The sequence below is a fragment of the Dromiciops gliroides genome, chromosome 1 (assembly GCF_019393635.1).
Source record: "Dromiciops gliroides isolate mDroGli1 chromosome 1, mDroGli1.pri, whole genome shotgun sequence".
Taxonomy (NCBI): domain Eukaryota; kingdom Metazoa; phylum Chordata; class Mammalia; order Microbiotheria; family Microbiotheriidae; genus Dromiciops; species Dromiciops gliroides.
This window is the reverse complement of record NC_057861.1, coordinates 69,589,218-69,602,797: the sequence shown is the minus strand read 5'-3', so window position 1 is coordinate 69,602,797 and position 13,580 is coordinate 69,589,218. Positions and strand designations below refer to the sequence as shown.

General features: G+C 44.1%; 1 protein-coding gene and 1 long non-coding RNA gene across 3 annotated transcripts in view; one reads left to right on the top strand and one right to left on the bottom strand.

Annotated features, from left to right (window-relative positions):
- Positions 1-323: 323 nt before the first annotated feature.
- On the bottom strand, positions 324-2,671 carry LOC122734964. Its single transcript, XR_006354088.1, has 3 exons — positions 2,636-2,671; positions 729-897; positions 324-617 (listed from the first exon to the last, which is right to left on the bottom strand). It is a non-coding gene; the product is annotated as an uncharacterized LOC122734964 (long non-coding RNA).
- A 376-nt stretch (positions 2,672-3,047) lies between these two features.
- Positions 3,048-13,580, top strand: part of TECR (trans-2,3-enoyl-CoA reductase) — a 37,580-nt gene continuing 27,047 nt past the window's right edge. The window contains exons 1-2 of one of the 2 annotated variants that reach the window (XM_043976164.1): positions 3,171-3,190; positions 9,622-9,661. In XM_043976164.1, coding sequence (XP_043832099.1) covers positions 3,186-3,190; positions 9,622-9,661 — 45 coding nt within the window. In that variant the 5' untranslated portion in view covers positions 3,171-3,185. Of the gene's footprint in view, positions 3,191-9,621; positions 9,662-13,580 lie in introns of both variants that reach the window. The other variant, XM_043976166.1, reaches the window with a different exon arrangement.

The window sequence follows — 13,580 nt, the reverse complement described above, 5'->3', positions numbered from 1 at the left end:
GATAAAACAGGTCCTTACCCTCACATCATTGGAATTGGAGATCTTTTGAAATATTGATGAAAGACACAAGAGAGGGCAGATCGGTGGCACAGTGGATAAAGCACTGGGCCTGTATTCAGGAGGACCCCAGACACTTGATGTGTACTAGTTGTGTGACCCTGGGCAAGTCACTTAACTCTTGCTGTCCCGTGGGCCCCCACCCCCCCCCCAAAAAGTACAGACACAAGAGAAAATTTAGGCTTAGGAAAATTAAATCACATTGCTTCTGGTCAATCTTAATCTAGTGCTTTTTATTCAATAAGGACAGGGATTGGACCTGTGATTTCACTGGTATAGGGAATACCTGGATGAAAAAACTCCTTCTCCTTATGTAGAGTCAACACCTTCTTCCCAACTTATTGTCTTAAGGGAGTTGCTTAGGGCACTAAGTGGTTAAGTGACTTGCTCAGGGTCCCACATCCAGTATATGTCACAGGTAGATCTTGAACTCAGTTCTTCTGGGCTCCAATGCCAGCTTTCTACCCACTACATCACACTACTTGCTTCTTCTTTTGCTTGATATTAATGGCTTTGTGGGATTAGGGCATGACCTCAGAAAACTTATTGGTTCTTTTTCCCTGGCAAATAAGCAAAAGGGTGATAAATTGATATAGGGTATGTAGCTTCCCAATAAGAACAAATTGGAAAGTCACAGTTTTTGGAAGACTAGACCAGGATGACTCACTGACCTGAAATGTGCAGGAAGCTTTTCCAGTTTCCATATAAGTCAGTGGGTTACCTTTGCTGATTCTTGTGTAGGCCTGTGGCTTCAGTCCAGGTCTCAGAGGCTTCTGGTTCCAACAGTCTGACTCTGCTACCAGAAGCTGAGCAGTTCAATGCTGATTGGTAGCTGGACACCTGTCGTTGGGGGAAAGAAAAATGAAAATGGTGAAAAAGTGTGATTCTCTGAAAATACCTTAGGTCAGGCCCCACTTGGCTAAACCTAGAATATCTGGAAAGGACTTTAGAGACCCATCTAATACCATCCAGACATTTTACAGACCAGGAAATGGAGATAAGAAGGTTATACCAAAGACATAAAGTTTTTTTTTTCCGGGGCAATGGGGGTTAAGTGGCTTGCCCAGGGTCACACAGCTGGTAAGTGTCAAGTGTCTGAGGCCAAATTTGAACCTCAGGTATTCCTGAATCCAGGGCTGGTGCTTTATCCACTTTACCATCTAGCTGCCCCACCAAAATCACACAGTTAATAAATAACTGAGATAAGATTTGAATCCAACCCCAATGTAATTCTCTCTGCACTGGATCTTGCCAAATACAATGTGCCAAGAGAAAGGCTCCCTTCTCTGTAGGAGTTACCGATTTCCTATTAACCTTTGGGAACTAAAAGGGTGAGAACCCAGTCTACAGTGGATTTCTAGGATTTAGCACTTAGAAAAGACCTTAAAGGGGCAGCTAGGTGGCACAGTGGATAGATCACTGGCCCTGGATTCAGGAGGACCTGAGTTCAAATCCGACCTCAGACACTTTACACACTTACTAGCTGTGTGACTCTGGCAAGTCACTTAGCCCCAATTGCCTACCCCCCCCCCCCCCAAATCATATAGCACAAAAAGAAAAGACCTTAAAGATTTGGTTCAACACTTCCTCCAAAATTAGATGAGAAAGCTTGAGGCCTAGAAAAAGTGACAAGTTCAAGATCATGTCTTACAGGTAGGCAGTCTGGAACTCAAGTCTTCTGACTGCAAGTTTGGTGTCCTTTCCTTTCAGACCTACCTGTCAGCTACGTCTTAAAAAAAAAAAAAACTGCTACAAAGAGGCCTGCTGGATTGTTTTCTAGTTGGGGCCTGGTTTTGCTCTTATGGCCCAAGGTTGGGCTGTCCAGGTAAGAAAGACCCTAGGCTTCATCCAATCCCGTGCAAAAAAGCATCGCTTAAAGAAATGTCCTCATCTTTATATTTGGCCCTATAATTTTGGATGGTCCAGTACTGTAGTGGGGAATACTGGTAGGCAGGAAGATGGATATATATTTTTAAAATCATATATATGTATATAGAAAGATATACACACACATATACACATATGTAGAGGTAGCTAGGAGGCTCAGTGGACAGAGTAATGGGTCTGGAGTCAGGAAGTCATGTTCCTGAATTAAAATCTGGCCTCAGACACTTAACTAGCTGTGTGACCCTGGGCAAGTCACTTAACCTTGTTTGCCTCAGTTTCCTCAACAGTAAAATGAGCTGGAGGAGGAAATGGTAAAGCATTCCAGCATCTTTGAAAAGAAAAACCCAAATGGGGTCAGGAAGAGTCAGACATGACTGAACAACAAATTATATATATGTATATGACGACCAGCAGGAGACAGGGGCCATGCAGTTTTCCCCTCCACAACCGCCTCGCCTCTCCTCCCTCCTTTTCCTCTTCCTCCGACCCCCACAGCTCGTAGAGATGGGGAGGCCTCAAAGCATCTCCTCACCACCGGCCACCAGGCCCCTTCCCCTGCGGCCTAGTGGGTGTCACACTCCCCGGAGTCCGTCCAGCCCGCCAGGCCAGCCCACCCCTATCCTTTAGGGACAAGTCTCTGGATCAGAAGTACATCCCCGCGACCGAGGTTCGGGGCTCCAGAGATGCCCACCTATTATTTCCGCACTCAGGTTCCCCCACCCGCCATATTTGCTCCTCCTTCGACTCGTCCCACCCTCCTGTCACTCAACCGCTCTTGCCCCCGCCTCCAATAACCGTCGCTACCTTCGGTTTCCATAGGGAAGCGTGGGGGTGAGGCAAGGGTAGAGCTTACTCCCTCTCCTGATTGGCTGAGAGGGCTGCCCTCCTTTCTGGTCCCACCACCCCTCAGCGGCCGCCGGTTCCTCGAGCTTATTGGTCCGCCGCATGGCGCGAGGAGTAGCCGGCCGGGGTACAGCAAAGCCTCTCGCGGGGCTAGGTCAAAGGTGGGAGAGTTTCTCTCCTCCCTTCCCCCATGTCCCCTCCCCCGTCTCTTCCCACTTGGCGCTGATTGGCCGGCGGGGCGCGCGCACGAGGTGGGAGGGGGAGGGGCAGGGGGCTGGTGGGCGGGCGTCGTTGGTCGCCTAGGCCGGGCGCGAGCCGGGGAGTGAGGTGCTCGGCAGTGGTTGTAGCGAGCTGGGAGGCTGCAGCGGCCCGTGGGTGAGAGGGAGCCATGAAGCACTATGAGGTAAGGAGAAACAGACCCATTTGACAGCGCGGGGCGGCTAGGAGACGGGGAGGGGAGCCACAGGTATAATGGGGATCAAGGAAAAGACCCCCCCTCCTATTAAAAAACACAAAACTCAGCGCAAACCTTAAATAGCCCCATGACCCCAAACCCCAAACAGCCTCATGCCCTGAGGCAGACACGCAGGCGCAGTTAGCGCACGAACTACCTCTGGCCACTGCTTGATTTTAATGCGCATGTTCGGGGGGGGGGGGTGTCGGTATTTATGACCTGGAAATCGAGCCTCGGGAGGGGTGGGGTGTCCCTTGCACAGGATGTTTGGTGGCTCTTGGTGTGCAAGTAGCAGCAGGTTTTAGTTCTCAGAACTGGGAGGGTTTCTCCTTGTACAGGAGAAAATGAAGTCCGGAGAAGGGAAATGACTCGGCCCAGGTCACACAGCTAAATGTGACGGGCCTCGGGTTTGGGTCTAGGTATCCTGAACCCACTTTCCTCTGTACTATTTACTTCTCTGGCTCATCTCACGCACCGAGTTGAAATATACGTGTTGATTTGATCGACCATATTCCTGGTTAGAAGGAGGTACCAATCTCTAGAGATCGTGGTGGGGAGTGGGAGGGAGAATTTGCACCCACCTTGCTGCATTGTTTTCTGCTGCAGGAAGGGGCTTTCTTATCAATTTTCACCTGTTTGACCTTTGTACACCTTTTCTTTATTCCCACTCCTGAACTGCGTGTCCATGTGCACCTTGCTTGGTGTAAACTTTTTAGTAGGTGGAAGGTGGTAGCAGAGCCTTGCCAACAGCATCTCCGGACTTGTTCCTGCTGATAAATACAGTTGATAAGCCTTCCTCGTGATCTTAAAATCTCAGGCTGTCAGGCAGGTCAATCGGCCTTTTTCAGAATTGGTAAAAATGAGGCCTGTGATGGGAATTAATTTGTCTTAGGTTACTAGCAAAGTCCTTGTAGGCTAGAACTTGGATCTTATCAAGGAAGATACTGCAGGATTTAGACCTTTACTAGTTCATATGATCAATGGGTATTTTTTTTTTTGTGTGTGTGTGTGTGTGTGTGAGGTAATTGGGGTTAAGTGACTTGCCCAGGGTCACACAGCTACTAAATGTCAAGTGTTTGAGGCTGGATTTGAACTCAGGTCCTCCTGAATGCAGGGCCAGTGCTTTATCCACTGTGCCACCTAGTTGCCCCTATCCTTTCCCTTTTAAAAGAATTTTGTGAGAATTCCTCCTATAGGTACTTAACTGTTTTTCATTCATTACTAAGATTAAGGAGAGCTAGGTGGTGCTTTGGCCTGGAGTCAGGAAGACCTGAGTTCAAATCCAGAGTTAGACACATATTAGACTATGTAACCACTGGGCAAGTCACTGAACCCCATTTCCCTCATTTTGTTCATCTGTAAAATGAGCTGGAGAAGGACATGGTAAAATACTTCAGTATTTCTGCCAAGAAATTCCCAAATGGGGTCACAAAGAGTTGGTCACAACTGAAACAACTGAACAAGATTAAAAGGGTTGGATCTGATCCCAAAATTCACCTCTTAAATAGTCCCCTCTTTTTCTTTGCCCTTGTTGTAACATTGGTAAAAGAAGTAAAGCTTGATTTGACATGTAGAATTCAGGATATGTGCTAAAAGTTAATTAGGATGCTTTATGGGTTTTGTTGTATTTAATACCACTGAAATTAAAATAGTTCCCTTTACACAGGGCATATATCACACAGGAGACATTGTACTCACCTGCAAATACTCTATTTTTGTTTTATAACAATGAGAGATCACTTGGTTCCTTTTAAGAAAGAGACTGCTTTGTACCCATTGTTCAGAATGATTGGACCTTGACAGGACGTGGGGGGTAAATGTATTATTTGTTGATAATTCATCAACATCTGTTCTTGCCTGCTGAGAGTGGATAGCACTCTTAGGTTCTGTCGTTTATAGAGGATCCTCTGAGTCACCAGCCCCCTCAAGTTGGCAACCACAGAACCAGTGTTAGAGCTAGGCTTTCCCAGACAGATTTGGCTGTGGAACAATTTGGGGTCAGCTCTTGATGGAATTCATAAATCCAAAGGATCAAAGTAGAGAAGACAAGCAGCTTTTAAAGCAATTGATAGCTATTAAAGTTGGATGGAATCTTAGAAGCCTCCTTTATTTTATAGTTGAAAAAAATGAAGGCCCTAAGAGGTTAAGTAACTCCTAAGGTCATGCAGCTAGTTAGTAAGAAGCTGAGCTTCAAAGAGCACCCAACTACACTGACTTCTAATCCTTCATTTTGTCTACCATGCCTTCATCCTTGGAATAAAGCAGAGATTGAGGAAATTTTGGAGCAAAGTAGGGGAAAACAAGTTCATTTTCATACAGAAAAATTGCTTCAAAAATAAATTTTTTTTACCCAACTTAATATTTCTAGTGTTTAGCAGACAGTAGGAGCTTAATAAATGCTTGTTGAAGAAATGACAGTTTCTCTGGAGGTAATACTCTTGACAGCTCATTATGGGATGAATATAATGCTATGAAGTGACTGGGAGGATCTTTTGAAGGAACTTAGGGATATTTATCCTGGAGAAGTGAAGACTTAGCCACGCACATGCTTTTTTCAAGTTTTGAAGGGCTGGGGTTTTTGTTGTTGTTGTTGTTTTTTGTTTTTTTTTGCGGGGCAGTGAGGGTTAAGTGACTTGCCCAAGGTTACACAGCTAGTATGTGTCAAGTGTCTGAGATCGGCTTTGAACTCAGGCACTCCTGAATCCAGGGCCGGTGCTTTATCCACTGTGCCACCTAGCTGCCCCTGCAGGGCTGTTGTATGGAAGAGTGATTGGACTTACGATTTTTCTTTACAGAGGGCAAGAACTAGCAGAGATGGAGACCTTTTTGAGAGGTAGATTTCATCTTTCTATAAGGAAAACTTTCTAATAGATTGAAAAATAATATGAATTGCCTTTTGCAGTAGTGGTTAATGTCTGAGCAGTTTGGAAAGTGATCATTCAGGTCAGCCTCTTGATTTTATATATGAAGAAACTGGGGCCCAGAAAGTGACTTGCCCAGGGTCATACGACTAGTTATTAGGAGTGCCAGAACTAGAACCCAAGTTTCCTAATTCCAATGTGCTTTCCATTATATCCATTATATGTGGTGGTTAAAGTAAGAACTAGTATAGACACCTGTTGCTACCTTGAATGTAGTTTATCATGCAGACTATTAATTGGGACAAGGAAGTGTCCTAATTGTTCAGTGGCATAAACCAAATGTTAGAGAGCCAGCCTTGTGTGGTAGAAAGAGTGCTTTATTTGGAGTCAGGAGATCCTATATTTGTGTTGCCCATTTTGATAGTAGCTATGTGATCCTGTGTGTCTCAATATCCTATCTCTAAAATGGGAGGCTAATAATACCTGAACTGGTTTTGAGAAAATGTTTAGTAAACCTTGACGTGCTCTGTAGATGTCTCCCCCCTCCTACTTTTCATTATTATTGTATAATAATGTGGAGTCATCTGGGTCATGTTTTGATCTTTGTGTGTATCTGGTTAAGAGTGAACTCTCTGGGGGGCAGCTAGATGGCGCAGTGGATAGAGCACCGGCCCTGGATTCAGGAATACCTGAGTTCTAATCCGGCCTCAGACATTTAACACTAGCTGTGTGACCCTGGGCAAGTCACTTGACCCCAATTGCCTCACCCCCCCCCCCCCAAAGTGAACTCCCTGGAAGCTAGAGTCACCTTAGTGTCACAGGGGAGAAGTGGGGGTTTTTAGGTATTCCTCAATAAAGAATTACACTTTAGCACATAGTCCAATTAGAATTAAAGTGGTCATTTATTTGGTGCTAGAGAGTACTTTTTTTTTTTTTTGGTGAGGCAATTGGGGTTAAGTGACTTGCCCAGGGTCATACAGCTAGTGTCAAGTGTCTGAGGCTGGATTTGAACTCAGGTCCTCCTGAATCCAGGGCCAGTGCTCTATCCACTGCGCCACCTAGCTGCCCCTTGGAGCTAGAGAAAATGACCAAGTGGGAAGTCCAAGACTTCACCCCTGGAGAGAAGGGCTTAGAAACATCCTCCTTCACCTACAGAGAGAAGGCAAAAGCTTTTATAGAGGATAGATGGGGTGTCCACTTGGAAACTGGAAAGTACCCTTTTGGGATGGGGTGGGGAAAGCTTGGATGCTTTTCATATTCCTTTGATTCTTCGATATGTCTGTTGTGAGAAAATATTAATAATGGATTTCTTGGGGGGACCCCGAGATCAGTTGAGTTTTTCAGTCCTTTCTCCTCAAGGGCCTCTTCCTAGCTTTCCCCCCACCTCCCCAAAATCAGATCTTACCTGGGACTAACCCAACAGAACAATGAAAATGGAGTGAGACTCTTCAGTCTAGCTTTATGAAAGACCACACCTAGATAATGGACTTTGCCTTAAGGAACTTGAGAAGGGTCTTTTACATTTTTTCCCTGTTGTTATCTGTACAGTTCATTTTAATTTAGGCCACCCTCAAGTCATGTCAACCAATGGAATTGAATAATGCCAACCAATTAGCTTTGATCAATGTCTAGCGTTCACTCTCTTGACTCTTTCTTGGCTGGCGCTTGGAGTCTGCTCTTGGGTTGGCCCTCCTTAAGACAGAATAGGTCTGATAGCCTGAGACCATGAGAAGTTAGAGAGACACACAGTCAATCTTTTACTGATATATTCTATTAATAAAATAATAATATGCTTATTGCCAAAACTGGTGCAATAGCGATTAATTAAAAATCACAGTTTTTAGCTTAATTAAAAAACCACACTGTCCTGTTATTTGGTTATCTTTGGTTTTGCTTCTCACAGGAGAAACTTCTGATTTATCCTAAGGATAAAAATAGAGGGTGAAATTGTTTAAGTTTCTCACACTGAGAGAAATTGGCTTTAAAACTTTGCTTTTCGGGGGTAGCTAAGTAGTACAGTGGATAGAGCACCAGCCCAGTATTCAGGAGGACCTGAATTCAAATGTGGCCTCAGACACTTGACACTTACTAGCTGTATGACCCTGGGCAAGCCACTTAACCCTTGTTGTCCCGCACCTCGCCACCCTTCCCCCCCCCAAAAAAAAATTGCTTTTCTCCTTTGATGGGGAATAAAACTTACTAGTTAGTAACTGGAGAAACAGCTTGCCACAACTTGTCAATGAGCCCATGATCATCTCTAAACAATTTTGGGAAGTTCAGCCCCTCTCCTGCTTTCTCCAGCCCAAACTATGGATCTTCATTCCCTGTTACTTTTCATCGCAGTAGGCAGCTAAGTGGTACAGTGGATAGAGTGCCAGGCCTGGGGTCAGGAGGACCTGAGTTCAAATTTTACTTCAGGCACATATTAGCTATGTTACCCTGGGCAAGTCACTTAACTCTGTTTGCTTCAGTTTCTTCATCTATAAAATGAGCTCCAGAAGCAAATGGTAAACCACTCCACTATCTTTGCTAAGAAAACCCCAAATGGGATCACAAAGAGTCAGACATGACTGAAATGACTGGACACACAGGCTCTTATCAACTGAAGTCAATTCTGTTCACGTTTCAGATTTCCACATATTTCATATCCCCAATGCTCCAATCCTTACTAAACTGTAAGGTCTTAAAAGCATTTCTTACATTGTACATTTAGCAGGGGCAGCCCATTTTGTAATACCCCTTCAAGGCTCTTGCTGGGAGGAAGCAGATTCAACCAGAATTTTACTCTGGGTCCTTTTTAATTTTTTTAAATCCAAAGTTTTATTGTTCCTTTTTTTTGGGGGGGCTCAGGGCAGTGAGGGTTAAGTGACTTGCCCAAGGTCACACAGTTAGTAAATGTCAAGTGTCTCAGGGCAGATTTGAACTCAGATCCTTCTTAATCCAGGGCCGGTGCTTTATCCACTGTGCCACTTAGCTGCCCCCTACTTTTTGTTTTTACAAAAATAATTTCTGAGGGAAAAAACCCAGAAACTTCCTCTTCCCTCTCTATTGAACTCCTCCCACCTTCTTTAAGACTATCCAATACAGTGATCTGCCTGATATGTGCAGCATTCTGTTTTAGGAGTTGTACTTCTCTGCGATTAAGGAGGAGTCTTTTTTTTCTGTCTTTAGGATTACTAGTCTTGAAGCTAGAGGTCCAGCACCTCAGCCTTTTCCTTGCTGTAGGTACTTGGAATTCCACTGTTAGAAGCTGGAAGGATACCATTAATATAGGAAGAAACTAAGGCTTAAAGAGGGCAAGTGACATGCTCACCTCACACAGTGAAATACCCTTTGGGGTTTTTGGCAGATGGAAAATTGCAGAGAGGAGTAAGTATATAGGTGGGTCAGGAAGAAGGAGGAATTAGAGTCTTCTCCTTTGTCCTTTCACCTCTTTGGGCCTCAGAGTGCTCTCTCAAAATGAAGGAATTAGTCTCAACATCTAAAGCCCTTCTATTTCTTTTTTTTTTTTTTTTACAGGGCAGTGGGGTTAAGTGACTTGCCCAGGATCACACAGCTAGTAAGTGTCAAGTGTCTGAGGCCAGATTTGAACTCAGGAACTCCTGAATCCAGGGCCGGTGCTTTATCCACTGCACCACCTAGCCCGCCCCCCCCCCCCTTCTATTTCTAAAAATCTCCTTGTTCTGTGAACAATGTGTATGGTGCTAGAGGCCCTTTGGGGTTGGGAAGGTAGTGTGTTCTGGTGTAGGGACAGCCCCAGGGTTGAGAAGGATGTGTCCTGCTGCTTGTACACAGTTCAGGGGATCCAGTAGAAGTGAAGGTCCTGCTTAGAGCAGACACTGCAGGAACATTTGCACCTGTCACCAACTCTGTAAGGAGATACATGCTGGGATATTAATATTGCAATCTCCAGACTTGCTGCACCAGCAAGCTCAGTAGCCCTTCTTAGTAAATAACATTTTTTCAACAACTATCAAAATATCAGAGATAGAAAAAGGTATTTGATATAAGAGTATGGTGCATCTTCAGGGATGAGGATTTTAGCACTGGCAGATTATGTCACAGCCTAAAGAATCTTAGTACTTTTAACACAGAAGTTGGTTACTGCAGGAAGACCTTTGTCAGATCATTGTCAATAGAATGCTAAAACTGGAAAGGAACTTAGAGGTGATCTAGTCCAACCCTCTTATTAAACTCAGATGTGGACTTAACACCTTCTTGTTGGGACTGACACAGGCAGCTGAAAATTTCCCACCAAAGTTATTCTAATACAAAGACTTCTTGTAGTAGGGAAATAGATTGTCATGTGAGTGAGTATGTTTGGAGTACAGTAGCAGGTTCTATGTTAGAGTAAAGTCTTTAGCCAGTAAGTGACTCCTTAAGACAGTTTGCTCAGGTAGATGGAACACTGTGCCTGGAATAGGGCTGGACAAATTAGACAATTAAAAGCATGTCTTTTAATTGTAGTGGAAAGTGAAGAAAAGGTCACTGGATTCGATGACCTTTCAGGTCACTTCCAATTCATATGGCTTTGTGTTAGAGGGTGTTGGTTGATGTCACAACTTTTTCACTTACTAGCTTTGTGGTCCTGGGGAAGTCAGAGAAACAAACTGCACTAGAGAAAGGGCAGCGATCGGCCTGCTTTCTCTTCTCTACATGTAGGCTGTTGTAGTCACTTCTGGGTGCCACATTTTAGGGATGACCCTGGCAAATAGAAGTTTTTACAGAAGAGGGTGACCACAATGGTGAGAGAATTGGAATTATGCCTTGTAGTGTGGAGACTTTTAGTCTGGAAAAGAGAAACTTCCAGAAGACATGATTGCTGTCTTCAGATTTTTAATGAAATTATCCAGTGGACTTTTTCTTTGCTTGGCCTCAAAGGACAGGTCTGGAATTCAGCTTTCAGCTTAACTTGCAGAAAGGCGTATTTCCCCTTGATGTAAAGGTATCCTAACAATTAGAGGTGTCCAGTTGTGCACTATTTGTTGGTTATTTTGTAGAGGGTATTTCCTGCTCATGTCTAGGTTGGATATCTTTCAACTTTGTGATTCTGTGAACTTCTGTATATTTTACTTATCTCATCTGTAAAATGATGTAAGAGCTAAAATTCTAGCTATACTGTCTAAAATATCTAATGAGTAGTCACCAATAAATTATAAGCTTTAGCAAGAGTTAGGCTTTTAAGCATTCATTAAGGAGAATAAGAATTTGGTAAAGAGAGAGAAAAAGGCCTAGATTCATCTATCTATTAAAGGGAGAGAGCATTCCTAGCTCCCTTCTCCACCAGAGTCCTCAGGAAAGAGAGTGAGCCAGCACGCCAGCCTCCCCCTTCCTCCTCCCACAAGCCAACATCACTTCCTGACGCCAAAGAAAGCCGCATGGTCCTGCCCTCAGAGGCCCTCTCTTCACGTTGGAGCTTTCCTACAGTAAGTCTCCAGCAGGTGGCATCATTCCAATCGTTACAATGGGGATCATACAAGTGAGGCAATGAATGTGAAGCTAAGACTTGTTGAGATGCCATGGGTGATTACTATTATCAGTAATTAGGGCTTTACATGCAGTTTTTTTTTTTTTTTGCAGGGCAATGAGGGTTAAGTGACTTGCCCAGGGTCACACGGCTAGTGTCAAGTGTCTGAGGCTGGATTTGAACTCAGGTCCTCCCAAATCCAGGGCCAGTGCTCTTTCCACTGTGCCACCTAGCTGCCCCCTTTACATGCAGTTTTATTTGATTAAGCTTTGATTTGTGAATGAAGTCCAGTTTTTCCCTGCCTTTACTACTTTAAGGCAATGGAAAATTGGTACATGGATAATTGAGTATAAACTTTACACTTTCCCTCAGGTATTTCATTAATTGAGTCCACCTTGGAAGTTTCTCAGATTTGAGACTAGCTTTGTGTAAGACTGGCTATTGATGTTTCTCAGTTCCCTCAATTTTGCCAACTACTTCACTTGGCTTAAAGCATCTATTTTAGGACATTTAGATAGTTTTTTATGGCCTTTGTTCTGCAAACTTTGAGGAAGCTTCCTGTGACTCTAAAGGGAAAGGGGGATGGGGTGGGTGGGGTTGCCAGTGCTTGGAAAGCCACCTTAGCCAGGATCTCCCTAGCATCCTTCTCTCCTCCAGCTTTTAGCCTTTAAATGGATCATTTGTGGATTTCAAGTAATTCACCTTAATGATGAGCATGTTTTTCTGAAGTGATCATAGAACTAATTAGTCACAATAGCCTGAAGGAGCTGGAGCTGGAGGCATCTGAGGTTGCACTATTAATAAATTTTTTTTTTTTTGCAGGGCAATGGGGGTTAAGTGACTTGCCCAGGGTCACACAGCTAGTAAGTGTTAAGTGTCTGAGGCTGGATTTGAACTCAGGTCCTCCTGAATCCAGGGCCTGTGCTTTATCCACTGCTCCACCTAGCTGCCCTGCACTATTAATAATCAGTGAGATACTGGACAGGGGAGGATGAAGGGGTCCTAACACCCTTGATTGGGAAGTTTATTTTGCTAAAGGAAGAAGCAGTGTGGCATAATGAAGGGGTGGATATTGTAGTTGAAAGGACACTGAATTTGGAGTTAGAATACCTGGGTACAAATCTTGACTTTGAAATTTCATTTACCATGCACTATACTAGGCATTGGGAATGCAAAGACACCAATATCCCTGTCTCTTCCTCTATCGGAGGGAAACAACATGGTCACAGAACATTGGGTACAAAATAAATACAGAATGAGGTGAGGAGGACATACCTTTCAGGCATGAGGCATGGAGACAGGAGATGAAATAATATGGATGATATTGAGGATGAGGCAAGCAGGCCAGTTTGGCTGGAATGCACTGTAGGTGGAAAAAGAGTAATGTGCATTAAGTCTACAAACTAAGGCCAGAGTCAGGTTGTGAAGTTTTAAAAGCCAAATAAAGGAATTTTTATTTTATCTTAAAAGTAAGAGGAAGGAACTCTAGGAGCTTCTTGAGCAGTAGTGACACGGTCAGACCTGTACTTTAGGAATATCAGTTTGGCAGCTGTGTGTGCATGGTTTGGAGAGAGGAGAGAGTGGAGGATGTTTATTGCGGGGGGTCAAGATGGGAGCTAACGAAACTTCCAACTAGGGTGAAGGCTATGCGAGTATAGAGAAAGGGGATGATGGATAAAAGCCATATTGTGTAGAAGTAGAATGAACAAGATTTGGCAGTTGTTTGCATGTGAAGGATGAAGGAGAGTGAAGAATAGAGGATCATGCCAAGATTGTGAATCTAGGTGACTGGAAAGATGGTGGTGCCCCCCACAGAAATAGGGAAGTTAGGAAGAGAAGAACGCTTTGTTGGGGAAAGATAACCGAGTTGCTTTGGTCATCTTAAGTTTGCGATATCAAGCCACCACTAACATTATCTTGAGCATTACCTCCCCTTGGACTCCTGGAGAAAGGCCAGGATTTAGAGATCAAGAATGATGGAAATTACATTGCCTCCCACAACCATCATGAG